General features: G+C 46.9%; 1 protein-coding gene across 1 annotated transcript in view; it reads right to left on the reverse strand.

Annotated features, from left to right (window-relative positions):
* CDHR1 (cadherin related family member 1) overlaps positions 1 to 15,122 on the reverse strand; it is a 553,828-nt gene that overhangs the window by 67,803 nt on the left and 470,903 nt on the right. The window contains exon 15 of the mRNA XM_086920154.1: positions 10,901 to 11,129. Coding sequence (XP_086776280.1) covers positions 10,901 to 11,129 — 229 coding nt within the window. The remainder of the gene's footprint in view (positions 1 to 10,900; positions 11,130 to 15,122) is intronic.

Here is a 15,122-nt window from a genome sequence, read left to right on the forward strand (position 1 = left end):
TAGCCTTGCAATAGTGAAAAATAAAAATGGCTGTAATTCACTATTAGGACATGCCACACACACCTGGGCATGTCCTACCTTATACTTACAATGCAACCTGCCCTTGGGCCTACCATAGGGGTGTCAGATATGAAGAAAAGGGAAGGTTTAGGGACTGGCAAGTGGGTGCACTTGCCCAGTCAGCATGGCAGTACCAGACTGCGCACAGGCTCTGCAATGGTAGGCCTTAGAAATACTTTTACAGACTGCTACTATGTGTGGCACAACCAGTGCTGCAAGCCCATCCGGCAGCATTTGGATTTACAAGCCCTGGGCACACTCAGTGCACGGTACTAGTCTCTGACAAGTAAACCAAATCAGCCAATCATGGAGCGTCTAATCCATACATCAATTTACAATAGGGAGAGCATATGCACTTTAGCACTGATCAGCACTGGTAAAGTGCCCAGAGTCACAAAACCGACAAAAAACAGGTCAGACAAAATACAGGAGGAAGGCAAAAGGTTCAGGGATGACCCTGCTAAAAGCGCCCAGTCCAACAGTATGCCTTTTCATGGCAGAGACTCCTCCATGGAAAGGCATACAGTAAATTTCTATGAGGACCCGTTGCAGGCCCCCGGGGGTGGGTGGCTGCACTTTGGGGGTACCCATGGTAGTGACATTGTGCATGCCAATGAACAACATGCATATTTTACATTGCAGCGGGTGCTGCTTACAGCTCCGCCTGCCACAATCTAAAAGATGAGGTTTGCGACCACCAGAAATGTGGTCGCATCCTAATTGGCCCTGCGAGACTGCCGCACCTCTGGCGGTCGGTCCCGTTGTCCGTTACAGTGCCGGGCGGACTAAGTCGAACCCGGCATCGTAATGGGGCCCTTTGTATCTAACAATACCAGCATTCAATGGGTGGCCCATGCTGTGCTCCATTACAATGCCTTGAATAAACACTTAATTTGATAAGCAACTAGTTCCGCCTGTACTCTGGTGAGAGCCAGGATTGCTGCCATTCGTTTTCAGAATGAAATGCAAATAAGTAAGATCCCCTTTTAAATGTGTAACTCTTTCCATTCTCATGAAGGTTTTTCTTTTTCTTAGTAAAGGATGTGTTAGTAATTGGAAGGCAACCAGGTGTGTCTGCCAGTACACATTCAGAGGTTAAATGTTTCCACTGGCGATTTGCAACATTGTTGCATGTTAAAGGTATCAGGCCCGGTGAGTCCCCAGTTGATTAATCAGAGTCATTCCAGACACGCACAGCCACAATGTTTCAACTCCAGTGAGTCCTGCTGGGATGGAAGGATTTGAGTAAAGAACTCTATTTAAAAAGAGCAGAGTGGAAAGTTTTATTCCTGTTAATTATGCTACAGGATGCATTTAAGTTCTGGAGCACTTGACATTTAAAATTCGCTTGAGTTAAATGACTTTGCCTAACATTTCAGGCAACATTTAAATCTTCTTGTTGAAGATCCAATTGTTTAGTAAACCTAATTTTCAACAAGTGTGCAACATGTTAGGCGAATACAGGAATCGTTTTGTTCAATTAAAATATTTGTCCTGTAACCTTCATAGCTAAAACGCTTCAGTTTCTACAGATGCTGAGTAGCAGTCAAATAAACTTGCACACTAAGTAATGGAGCTAAGGGGGCGTGGCTAGCGGCCGAGCATGGCGGCAGCGTGAAGTGGGAGCTCCTCATGGCATAACGGCCTTTTGTAAAATCCGATAACTTAATCCGTCACAACGCCTGCCCGAAGTGGCGGTACCTGCTCAGGAACCGAAGCAGCACCTTCTGATCCGACTCCGGTGAAAATCGAGTGCCGAGAACTGCACTTCTCAACTCGTGCGCAGTGAGGCCTACGGCGAAATGGCGACATTGGCCTGGAGTATTCATCGAACCCCGGCGGAAGTGTGACCTTCCTGGGTCGAACTCAGTAGCGACTGCCGCCCCCCCGTGGAACGGACCGCAGTGAACGACTGCTGGTGAAAGACTCTGGGGGGGCCGTTGAGACCTGTGGACGAGGGCGGCTGCTCGGGCCACGAACACCCGCAGAGAAACCACGTCGATGGCTGGACAGTGAAAGTTTCCACACGGTGGGTGGCCCCTCGAGACCCTATCGGGCACCATTTTGGAGGTGACGGCCGACTTGCAGAACCTTTGCGACGGTCGGATGCCGATCGAGCTCCTGAGACTGCATTAATAAGGCGACCGTGTGCGAGGGAGACGTGCAGCGGCCACAGCTACAGCCCAGTTGACGCCTAAGCTCCCGGAATAGCGACGACTCGAGACTGCTCTGCCTTGAGTCTTGGCGGGCAAAGGGACCAGAAGCTCGTCGGCGCAGGCGAAATTGGACAAGTTTGCTTATAGCCAGCAGGGCCACTCACAAGTCAGTGGGCGACACTCCTCGGGTGCTACTCCGGACATGGATGGCACCAAAAAAGTGACGCTGGAGGATATTATGAGGACCCTTTCAGAGGTGCAAACAACAGTGGGCTCCATTTCCTCTGAAGTTACTCTGCTGCGGGCGGACTTTCAAAAGATGACCGAGAGGGTATCTCAGGTTGAAATGGTTACCAAATCGCTTCTTGAAGACACTTCTGAACTACAAATAGCAATGGAACGCATGGAAAAAGTTACCAAGATGCTACGGGAAAAGCTGGATGACCAAGAAGGGCGTTCCCGCAGAAACAACATACGCATTCTTGGCCTACCGGAAACAGAAGGAAAGGGAGCAATGGACCTCTATGTCGAAGACCTCATTAAAAATAAACTGCAGCCTAAAGGCCTGTCCCATTTTTTCTCCGTTGAGAGGGCGCACCGGGTGCCGGGTGGGACGCCCAAACCGGGAGCGACGCCGCGGCCTGTACTGGCTAGATTGTTTAATTTCAGAGACAGGGACGCCATCTTGCAAGCGGCAAGAGTTTCTCCGCCAATCAAGCTCCAAAACTCTACTCTGGCCTTCTTTCCAGATTACACGGCAGAGGTTGCCAGGCGCCGGAAGTCATTTACGGAGGTAAAGAAGGCACTACGAGACAAGGGCCTGCAATACTCAATGTTATTCCCCGCCAAATTGCGAATTGTAGCCGATGGAAAAGCATGGTTCTTTGATACGCCAGAAGTTGTGCGGGACTGGCTTGATGGATGGAGACAGGCGGGGCAACAACAGCGTCCGCACAGAGACCGACCAAATCATCGCAACGACAAGCATACGAACGACCAGAACAATCATCCTTCACAGCACGCTGAGGCTGCGGGACTAGAATCTGACTTGGAACGGGACCCTCTTGACTCTGGGCAGCCGGGCCCTATCTAGAGGTGCACTTCACAAGAGACAACTCATGCGAACTACAGGGACCTGGAGTTGGTTAAGCTGAGTAGGGTGGGCATTAGCCGGTGCCTGTAGGGGACTCACCAACCCCACGAGCAAGTAAGATAGTAGGGAATGGGGAAAAGCACTCTGCCAAGTTGGGGAAGCGGGCGGGGAACGGTCCGTGGAGCAGGGGAGCAGGGAGGGGGGCTGGAGGGGGAGTTTGAATGTTAATGTTATTGTTATTTGTCATCACTTCTACTCTATGGTACACTACAATGCCAAAAGCCACACAATTATGGTACACTGCCACATGGTGCTGCATCTGTGCTGATGTCGACCACCGATCGCTTGCGACAATGATTACACGACCCGATGGCCCAACAGGTAAACGTAGTGTCCGTTGAGGACGCGCCTGCAACGGCTGACGTGCCTCCCCTACGTATGTTAACCTGGAATGTTCGGGGCTTGGGGGATAAAATTAGAAGAGGTCTAGTCTTGCAGGCTATTAAACGTCAGGGACCTGACCTAGTGCTGCTCCAAGAATCACACCTTACAGGGTCCACATGTAAAGCACTTAACAGACGTGGGTATGTTATGGCAGTGCATTCAGAATTCACAACGGGATCTAGGGGCACTGGGATACTCATGAGAAAATAGTCACCTTTTCTTGTAGAGTGCCGCAAGATGGACGACCAGGGTCGCTTTGCGGCATTACACGGACAGTGGGAAGGAAGACCTTTGAATGTGGTCTTTGTGTATATCCCCCCGGCACTTCACTCAACAGCACTGCCAGCTCTTGGCAAATTTCTCCTAGACCTCCCGGAGGGGGACACAATCCTTGGAGGGGACTTTAACGCCATAATAGACCCCGCGGTAGACACCTTCCCTGTGAGAGATCGACCAAGGGGTTCTGCCGCGCTTCCTGGTTTTATAGAGGCGATGGGCCTTACAGATGTATGGCAACAATTGAACCCAGCGACTACCCACTACACATATTATTCTGCAGTTCATAATAGCCTTTCACGAATAGACTATTTTTTATTTCTGGGGGTGGGTCTAGGATCAATAGATAAAATGGATATCCTGCCTAGGGGTGTATCTGACCACTCCCCGATATCTCTATCACTCACCACCAAAGAGAAGAAATGTGCGAGAACATACCCAGTATATCACAATTATTTGAAAATCCCTAAGATAAGGAAAAAACTTAAACAGGCGACCGTGCAATACTTCGCTGAAAATGAAGGGACTGTCTCCTCGCCCTCTGTCCTTTGGGAAGCTTATAAAACAGTCCTAGGGGAGAGGCGATAGCAGCGATAACGGGACACAAGCGGGATTCTAGACGTGAACTCACGGAACTAGAACTAACACTTCACAACGCGAATGTTGCACACATGTCAAATCCCACACCAGCAACAACACATTTATTACAGCTCCGCCAACAGCAATACCGGGATCATCTCAAAACAACCGTCCAAAGTTATCAAGCAAACACGTTACATAGAGTATACGATGTGGGGGACAAGGCGGGGAAAATGCTAGCATGGTTGGACAAGAGAGGGGGTAGTAACAGAGGCATACAGAGACTTTACACGCATGATGGTCAACTGCAGACACACCCTGAACAAATAGTACGCACTCTGGCAAGTCACTTCCGGGACATATATACACCAGAACGTGACGTCACTACACAGACGGCGACGATCTCCCTAAAGAATATTGCCATCCCTACACTCACACAGGAGACACAGCAAGACTTAGACACTGATCTTTCAGAAGAGGACATTCAATTAGCGATACAAAATTTGCAGTCTGGTAAGGCGTTAGGCCCCAACGGCCTACCTGTGGAATGGTATAAAGCGGTGGCCCCTATGCTGAGTAAACCGTTGCTGAATATGTACACTGACAGCCTTGATAGGGCAACACTACCGCTTGATCAGCGTACTGCCACCATAGTGGCTATACCTAAACCGGGTAAACCACCGACTGCATGCACCTCCTACCGCCCCATTTCATTGCTTAACGTGGAGGCTAAAATCCTAGCAAAGATCCTGGCCAGCCGTCTGACACAACACCTTCACACGCTGATACACCCTGACCAATCAGGCTTCATGCCCCACAGGAGCACGGCAATGAATCTCAGGAGGGTCCATGTGGTGATGGCGCGTGCACACCTTCTTACTGAGCAGGCGGTGATCCTTTCCCTCGATGCCAAAATGGCTTTCGACCTAGTGGAATGGGAGTACCTGTTTGCAGTGCTTACTCGTATGGGCTTTGGACCGAAATTTAGAGCATGGGTACGCCTGCTGTACACGTTACCGGTAGCGCAGGTGGTAGCAAATGGACACATTTCAGCGTCGTTCCCACTGAGGCGGGGGACTAGACAGGGATGCCCGTTGTCTCCTTTGCTCTTCGCCCTGGTGCTTGAACCACTGGCAATCCTGATTAGAACAACGCCGCTGTTTCGAGGTATCAAGTGGGAGGAGGGGTGGGAAGATAAGATCTCCCTATATGCAGACGATATGCTCATCTACATGGTTGACCCTGACAGCGGGATCCCTGCTCTGCTCCACCTCTGTAACACACACGGGGAGTCATCGGGTTATACCTTAAACTGGTCAAAATCTGTGGTATATGTGCTCAAGGGCCCGGCACCATTGTTGCGGGAGGACTGCCCCTTGGCCTTAACAACAACCTCCTTTAAATACTTGGGTATTTTCATTACAGGAAGTGCCGCTGACTTCTTTGACGCGAATTTAAAGCCACCTCTGGAACATCTACGTGCTGACGTTAAACACTGGGCGACTTTGCCCCTGACCCTTCTGGGAAGGGCGGCTTTGTACAAAATGATGGCACTCCCCAGATTCTTATATGTCTTGGAAAATACCCCTTATTTAGTCGCACCGCGCTATTTTAAACAGATTGCGGCGCTGGTTTCCAGCTTACTCTGGAATAATGGCCCGGCACGTATCGCCCATGATAAACTGGTGAAGAGTTGGTACGAGGGAGGGATTGCACTACCCAATGTGCAATTATACTACTGGGCAGCCCAACTTAAGATAATCAATCAATGGGTCCATACCCCACGTGAGGATCCGGCGTGCAAAGCGGACTGGTCTCAACTAGGAACAGACGGCATGATTTCAGTCTTATACAACAAATCCCAGGTTGGAAAACTGATTGGCCCGACGCAACACACGGCTGCATTGTGGCATAAAGCACAAACACGACTGGGCTGGGCAGGGCAGGGAAACTCACCAGACTGACACCACTGTGGGATACGAAATCATTGGGGCACCTCAGATTATGTAAAGGTTTTACACAGTGGGACCACATAGGAATCTCCACGATAGGGGACCTGTGGGAGAAGGGCACAGTGATTGCATTACCACAACTCCAACAGCAATACGGTTTAGGCCCCAATGAAACGTTTAGGTACGTACAGATACGCCACGCACTACTCCAAGCAATTCCACCAGACACTGATCTACCAGAGTCGTCGCCACTGGAAGACAGACTGCTGACGGATTATATGCCTCAGAGTGCGACTTCTCTTACATATAAAAAGTTAGTCAACAACCTGGCGGACCCCACATTACACCTTAAGGAGAAATGGGTAAGGGACATAGGGGAGGTTGATGAAACAGAATGGAATGAAGCATTAGCCTCACCGAGGGAAGTGGGCATATCGGCAAAATTCAGATTAGTACAACTCAAAATTCTGCACCGAGTTTACTACACGAGAACGTTACTTCACAGGATACAACGGGCACCACACCCATTTTGCCTCAGGGGATGCGGGGAGGAAGGGAACCTGTACCACACCATATGGGAATGCCCGCTGATACAAGAGTACTGGAAACAAATTATGCGTACTGTTTCTCAAGAAATTAGGGTGTCTGTCCTGCCTGAACCACGAAAGTGTTTGTTGAACATTTGGGATCCCAATGATTGGGACAGGTATGGACTGTTGTGGGTCACGCTAGCCATTACAGTAGCCAAGAGGGACATAGCACAAAAATGGGGTGTTCCAGAACTACCTACAGCAACTCGATGGGCCAAAAATATGGGCTTGTTGATGGTAACGGAAAGGGCGGTGTATGTGCTCAGGGCATGCCCCCGGAAATGGAACAAGATCTGGGCTCCCTGGAACACTTATAGAGGAGAAATCTGTGAACCTTTGCCAGAGAACGAGGATCTAGATTCTGAGGAGGAGGATGACTAGGAGGGTGGGTGTTTAATTCTTCATGCACCGGGCTGTCGCACGTTTATGCTTACTCAGGTACCGAATTGTAATTAAACTGAATGGCTGCTACGTGTTGAAGTGTACAGAAGACACACTATACATGATGACAAGTACTTTGATTTTCTTTACCTTTTCTTTTTACTTGTTATTACTTTTAAAAAAAAGAAAAAACTTTCACACATTGTTGGACATGATATTAAGGTTAGAGGGGATACCTTAGACAAAACTAAGACAGATTAGTACCGTTCCGAATACTGTAATAAGGGCAATTGCTGCTAGAAATCCTTGTACCTGTTGGGACTGTATTTACTACGTGTTCGAACACGCATTTCCATACTCTATTGCCAGTTTAATATGAAGTAGAACCAAATTGAATCCTTCTGCAATATTGTGTATATCACTGATGTCTTCATGTCAATAAAGATTTTCACAAAAAAAAAGTAATGAAGCTAAGCCTGCTCCTGAATTTCAACTTCCTCTTCAAAAAATCCCTCCCCATTCTTCATCACAACCACATCGAGCCTATTTTCTCTGGGTTTTGAATTGGTACTTTTAGGGGCCCCTTATTTCTCATATTTACTGCCCATTCGCTGGAGCAGGATTTGAACTTGCTTTTTCTCGCTTAATGCTCAGGTACATACAGGTGGATGCACATCTGAGATTTTTCAGGCTTAATATATCTTTCTGGTATTTCCAAAATTCCACTGAGACCAACACACAAGATTGCCCCCCAGCATCATGGCGTGTTACTTTTTTTGGCATAATGCAGCACATTTAGAAAAAGGAAAAACAAGGAGAAATAAAGGCATTTCTCTTCCTTGTGCCTCCCAGATACATTCCCAGGATTACAAAACCTTGTAAATCTAGGAATGTGTCAGGTTCCATGAATGCTGCATGGGTACACCCACAGCAACACCCATGGAATAACCCTTTGATACAGAGTAATGCATGAAAGGGGCCATATTTTCAAGGCCATGAAAAGCCATGCGGGTGGCTTCACGTAGACTTGTAAATTTGGGCAGGCACACTGTGCCGCAGGTGCGTCAAAAAAGGTGAAGCACTGGTGGTGCAATGGGCTTGTAAGTAAGACCCTAAGTCAATAGTGCCTAAAAGTTATCTAGTGTTTACAGCCTGAACTATAAAGAAGGGGTTGTTCTGTCACAAGTTGAACTACTCAAATAATGAGACTTTGGCGTGGTGTAATAAATCACTAGTTAGGACTTATGGTTCACTTTTGAATGTAAGAGTACCAACTCTTTCTATCAAAGTTTTTTGATTTCTGCTATGTTGTATTGAATATATTAATCCCAGAATGCACTTCGGAAAAGATGGCAAGAGAGCTTACGTTTTTATAGTTCAAAATTATTCAAGTGCAGAAACTGATGAGTTGTTTTTGGTTCCATCTTTGCAAGCCAATATATACATTAGGGGCATTTTTATGAAAATAATGGCGCAGGGCAGCGCAGCCCTGTGTCACTGGGAAAGGGCAGGAATGCGCCATATTTATGCAATAAGATGCATTCCTGTAATTTCCCCTTACACCGTCTCAGCAGCCTAGCACCAACGCAGGCCCTTTTGCAGCATGGTACAAGGGTGCCTCTGTTGCATGCAGGATTGTTTTGTGCCAGAAGGGGAATCTTCCTCCACAAAACAATCCTTAGATGCTTTTTCCTCTTTTTTCAGTAGTACATGTAGAAAGAGGAAAAAACAAGGAGATATTAAGATATTTCTCAACATAAGATTTTGACACATGGGCATGTTTACAAGTCCTGGTAAATTTTGTGAAAGCATCAATAAGGATGGAAGTTGCATGGAAACACCCTCTGCAATGCCATTGGAACGCCTACTTTGGGCAAAGCAGTGATTTACAATGCTTTGCCTCACTCAAAAAATGTTAAGCTATTCGAAGGCATGCAAAGTGACTTTGCGTGGCTTCAGAAATCTGACTTAGAGGCTTCCATCACGCATGTGCCACTTGGTGTGGTGCAAAATTGATGCAAGAATCTCATAAATATGCCCCCAAGGGAATTCTTTTGCAGGTGCTCACAATGATGTAAATGGGACAACAGTATATTGTTCAGGTGGCACACACTCCAAAAGTGCAACGTTAAGTACAAGTATGGCAATCTGAATGTTCTCTCTAAATCACAGCTGAGATCACTTTTCTCCCAGGTGATATATTTTGATGTAACTTTACACCATGTTTATTTAAGTTACATATGTGAACATGGCGATTATTGATCAATGTCCTTAAAGTGTAGCTTTGTTTTTCTGCAACAGCCAGCCTTAATCTTCTCTGTGATACCCAAATTTGGGGCAAGCACTGGCAAAGCCAATAGTTCTGCATTGAAAATGCTGTTATGCACAAATGCTATTCGAATGCGTTCACTCATTAAAGGCAGACCTATTGGCTTTCAGCAGATGGAAATGTGCACAGAAATGCAAAAGTATTTGCCAAGTGGATTCCCACACCCGGTAAACCTCCTAAGGATACGGGCCATCCCCTATATATAGACTCCATATGACATTTTTGTTGTCCAGGGATGACTATTCAGCAGTGGCGGCTCGCAGAGGGAGTGCTTCAGACGATGGGGCAAGGCAGAAGATGGCCACGGGTGGGGGGGTAGTGGAGTCGGACGTACGACAGCCAGGAGTAAAGTAAGTAAGTAAATAAATAAAACGAATTGCCTTGCACTTGCTGCATCGCCAACTCAGCGATGTAGCGAGCGCAAGGTAAATAGTTTAATTTAGTTATTTACTTACTTTACTCCTAGCCTTTGTACGTCTGACTCCACTACGCCCCCGCCCTGACCCTTCCCCACCCCGCCCCGCAGTACTCCCTCTGTGAGATACCACTGCTATTCAGAGACCAGAAATGTCGAATCGAAACTTGAATCCACATTCATAAAAACAGAAAAAAGAACTTCACCTACAGATAAGTCCTAATAAAAGAACTTTTTGATTTGGAAGTGGATTTGTATTTTCAGCCAATCTTGAGATTAAGATCTTTTAACTAATGCAACCTATTTTATATTTGCTGTTTGCTGTTGAATCACCAACAGTTTTATTTTGCATCAGTAACATTTCTTATTCCGGCCTGATAGAGAATGGAGAGACAATGTACTGAGCTTGGCATAAGTCATGCCTTGCTATAAATTTATTTTATAAAATAGTAAAAGTCTAGTGGACTTGCCTTGATTCATTACTTTTTCTATTTTACCCCTAACCTTGTTGTTTACTGCTAATTACTGTGGCATTCTTGAACGATCCCAAAGTTAAAATGCATGTTAAGCAAGTACATAACATTTTGCAGATGGTCAAAAAAGACTGTTTCCTAGCAAGGCTTACCTCTATTCTGACAGGTGAACCAATGATGAGGGTCTTCTCCTGGATGTTCTCAATGAACTCTGGGTAGTGGTCATTGACATCTAGGACAGTTACAAACACCTCTGCCAAGCTGTGCTTTCCCTCTGCATCTTCGGCCTTTACATAGAAGTTGTACTTGCAGCTGATTTCTGCATCTAACGTAGCCCAAGGTTGTGTGTAGATAATTCCAGTTGATGGGTGAATGAGAAATCTACAATATCAATACAAGAAACATCGGAAAAAATCAGCGGTCATTAGTATGTTGAATTCTGCTAGTATTAAATATACATTGGAAGACATTTAGAGTTTGACTAAATCAGGGAATTACAATAAACCAGTGATGCACCTGCTCAACAAATACCGTGGTCACTCCCAATTATTTAGAAGATGGGGAACTGCCAGCATTTTCTCGGACAACTCATAGTTAGCTGTGCTGTCAGAAACTTATTTTTCACTGCCCATCAGCCACAGTAATTTGATACCAATTTAAAGCACGTCTTCCCAAACACATTTCTGCTGCTATGGTCCACCATGAGAGGTATGACTGACCTAGGCAGAAAAAAACAATCATGGATTCCACGCATGGGAAAAATTACATTTTTGTAGTTCAGAAACAAACCCCCACTTTGCAGGTTTGCTTCTGAACTACAAAAAGGCCAATGGCCTGCCATGACATGGTAGACATTAGACATTACCCTACGTAGCCAGCAGGTGGCCCTCCCAGGTGCATCTCTGCTGACCCTCGAGATGGCCAGCTATCTGCCTACCCTGAATGTGCTCTATAGGGTTACTGTTCATCACAGTTGTGCATTTGCTTTATTTTTCTACTAGTGCATGTGGTCACTTTTGAGGTAATTTAAGTCTCCCTGATCTAAAGAAAGCTGATAAGAAGGAGGTTAAGGAACAATAAAACTGTCTATTCTTCAGCCAAGTGTACAAAAGTTTAAGTTAGAGAAAAACCTTGCCCACATTTAACTCTCCTGTCGACCATTCCTGAACAGAAGCATATGCCTATCCCCTTATTTTACCTCACTTTCCCATACTGACTGACATGGTGTTTTTTACTATGTGGAAGAATCACATCACGAGTCCCTTGGCAGGTGTGCCAATTATCAGTTGCTCACCAACAGAGACTTAGGCTGGGTTGAATGATTGGGATACACTGCGAACTCCCCCTGACCAGTCCATGAAATGTTGAATGGTTTGTGGCAGCTGAATAATAGTCTTGAGGTACAGGCCATTTTGCCTGCACCCCGGCGGAGAAGGGTCTTACCATCTCCACTTGTGTGACTGGGATTGCAGCTTACCCTCAGTGTAAGTGTTTTTTTTTTACATGCATGCCAACTTTTTGGAACACCTAAGAAATAGGTTTATAGATAACCAGGAGAACAACGTTTCCAAGTTGGCTTTCATTTAAGTAGAGAAAAGTAAACAGCACCTGTTTCTGTCTTAAATGATTTGAAATCTCCCATCTAAATCATGAGTGTTGGCCAGTATGTGTGTAAGTAGTGCCTGAGTACATAAGATATGGATAATCCTTGGTTTCTCCTGTGTTGCTCTACCCGCTCCATGCATAAAACAATGTAAAGCCAAGTATATGTGTCTTGTTGGAAATTATATAAACTTTAATGGAGCATGGAATAGCCTTTCTGTTTCAATTTCTTGGACCAACAAAGTTCATGCAACCACCGCCTGTGGCATTAATGATGCAAAGACTGAACAAAAGACCATGGCCAAGTGCATGGTCAAAGCTTTGTGTCTACACAAAGAGAAGGGCTGCCTGTCCATCCCTCACAAACTTTGTTCTGTAGCCAGGGTTCAGCAACAAACCCTGTTTAAATTGTTGGGATCTGGATTCTATGTCAGAACCAAAGGCAAGGATTATATTTTTCTCTCTCAGCTTTATAAACATAGTAGCCTTCATGTAACAAAACTTTTTATCTTTCCAACTTTTCATTTTAAGGTGAAGGAACTTATGGTCCCATGAAACACTGGGAACACAGTTCAAAACATGGCCAATCATAACACAGCTGTAGTCCTTAGAGTAGCCAATCAGGGTCCCGCTGAGCCTATTACAGTCCTCTCTCGGCTCAGCTCCCCCTCTTTCTTCACTGCCGCAGCCTCAGATAAGTCACGCTTTTCTCTAACTGCAATGTGTTTTGACGCCAATGTTATCTCATTGCCACGCTGTGTGTTGATCGTGCATTGCGCTGATCATTTCCCAGCCACAGGAGCGTTTCGCCCGTTCCTCCGGTAATAAATTGGTGCTTCATTGCGGACTCTTACACCTGTAGCTCGGCCTACGCTACTCATGTTTCCTGTCAATTTCAAAGCTGACAGGATCACGCTCGGGATGTACCGGTGATTGCCGTGCCTGGAGACTGACACCCCGTGTATAGCAGGGTCTGTATTGATAAACACTGCGGCATTTACACGCCTAGACATCCGAGTAAGGGTCTGCATTGCCCGATTGCATGAATACCCCTCACCAGGTCTTTATTAGTTTTTCTTTGGGTGATCTGGAAAATCACTTCAGGGAACACATTCCCAAGCTCCATAACCCTCCTATTCTTTGGCATCAAGGGGGAAGTATTCCCTGGGCTCAGAACCAACTTACAGTGCAGCTTTACCCACACAGAATTGCTTGACTGTCGCCCCAGCCCCTCAACTGAGGCTTCTGGTCTGTCCATATCCCCTGCCTGTGGGGTGGGCTGAAAACAGTGTTGGGCCGGAAATGTCATTAAAACACATGAATACTACAGCCACTGGTCTGCCCATATGCCCTATCAGTGGTATTTTGGATTTAGCCTTGACCAGAAAATATCTAAATAATTCTCAGTTTCTTACACCCATGGAGGCTTCAGGGGATGGGTATATGGACCCATTATCTTACCTCCCTTGGGATGACGAGTTCTACCAGGTGGTGGATACCTCTATCTAACACGTGGTGGATGCAGCTATGGGCCCGATAGAGGAGCGCCTCTCTCAATTGATTGCGCATGAGTGTGCCAAAAGGCCACAGGATGCGACAGCAGCATCTGACCCACCCCTGGCCCTTCCAGCCCCCGTGGAAGCTGACCCAGGGCTGGCGAAGCACCCACGGGGGAGGGTGTTGATGGGATGTCTTTATGGCACAGAGTCTTCCTGCTTTGCCCCCTCCCATCCCAGAGACCCCACAGGAAACGCCAAACACGCTGTCCCCCCAGTTGCAGGACGATGACTCGTCACATGACAAGGCGGGTCCCTCTAGGCCCTGGTGTCTATCTCCCCCAGCCAGTGAGGTAGGGATGGGGGCGATACAGTCAGACATTTTAGACCCAGATCAGATCCTGCACCCTTGATCAGCAGAGTGGATTCCGTGCGACAAGGTGGCACAATATGTGGCTAATCGGCTACGAAGACCTCTCAAGAAAGAGGCATATAGCTGCGTAAGGGCTGAGTGTCCCAGGCCCGCGTTGGACAGTAAAGTAGACAAAACCCTTGAAATTGACCCCAAGATGGCCACATTCTTGGCAAAATGTATTAAGGATCCTAAAAAAGGTATTGACAGGTTATGGAGAGCTTGTAAGGACAAGCTCTTGGACTCTGTAGGTCCTTTGGCCAAGATCCTGGATATGGCAGAGGACGCCAAGTTCTCAAGAGCCCTGATTTTCCTGAATGCTCTGTCCGGCTAGGCACAGAGGGCAGTTATCTTTTTGGGTACCGCCAACTGTGCACTCTCTACAGAGCACAGACGATCATTATTGATCAAAGCGGAACAGAAACTCAGAGATCTGGCACTCTCCGAGCCAGGGGAGCTGTTGCCCAGGGGGGACTCTTCGGAGATCCTTTCATAAAGAAACTCTGGAATATCGCAAATGCGTTTACTTCCCTTGACAAAGCCTGAACTTCCATTAAAAAGGTGTTTTCCTTGCGGGTTTTTCATGGGGCCGGCCATGAAAGGGGCCCCTCGGCTTGTCGTTTAGCATCCCAACTCTTTCCAAGAGGGCAAGGCTCCAGGCGAGGCTATGGTTACCAGGTCCAATCACACTTTGCAAAGTTCTACCCCACCAAGGATCAGCAAAGTCATGGCTGTGGTTCCAGAGGATAAGCCAACAGCACTAATCCCAGTGAGTGTTCTTTCCTCATCAGGGGTTCGGGTGAGAGCACGGCTGGCAGGCTTTCACCCTGCGCGGCAATCATTAACGGGCAACGCTTGGGTCCT

Source organism: Lissotriton vulgaris, chromosome 5 (assembly GCF_964263255.1).
Source record: "Lissotriton vulgaris chromosome 5, aLisVul1.2, whole genome shotgun sequence".
NCBI classification, from domain to species: Eukaryota; Metazoa; Chordata; class Amphibia; order Caudata; family Salamandridae; genus Lissotriton; species Lissotriton vulgaris.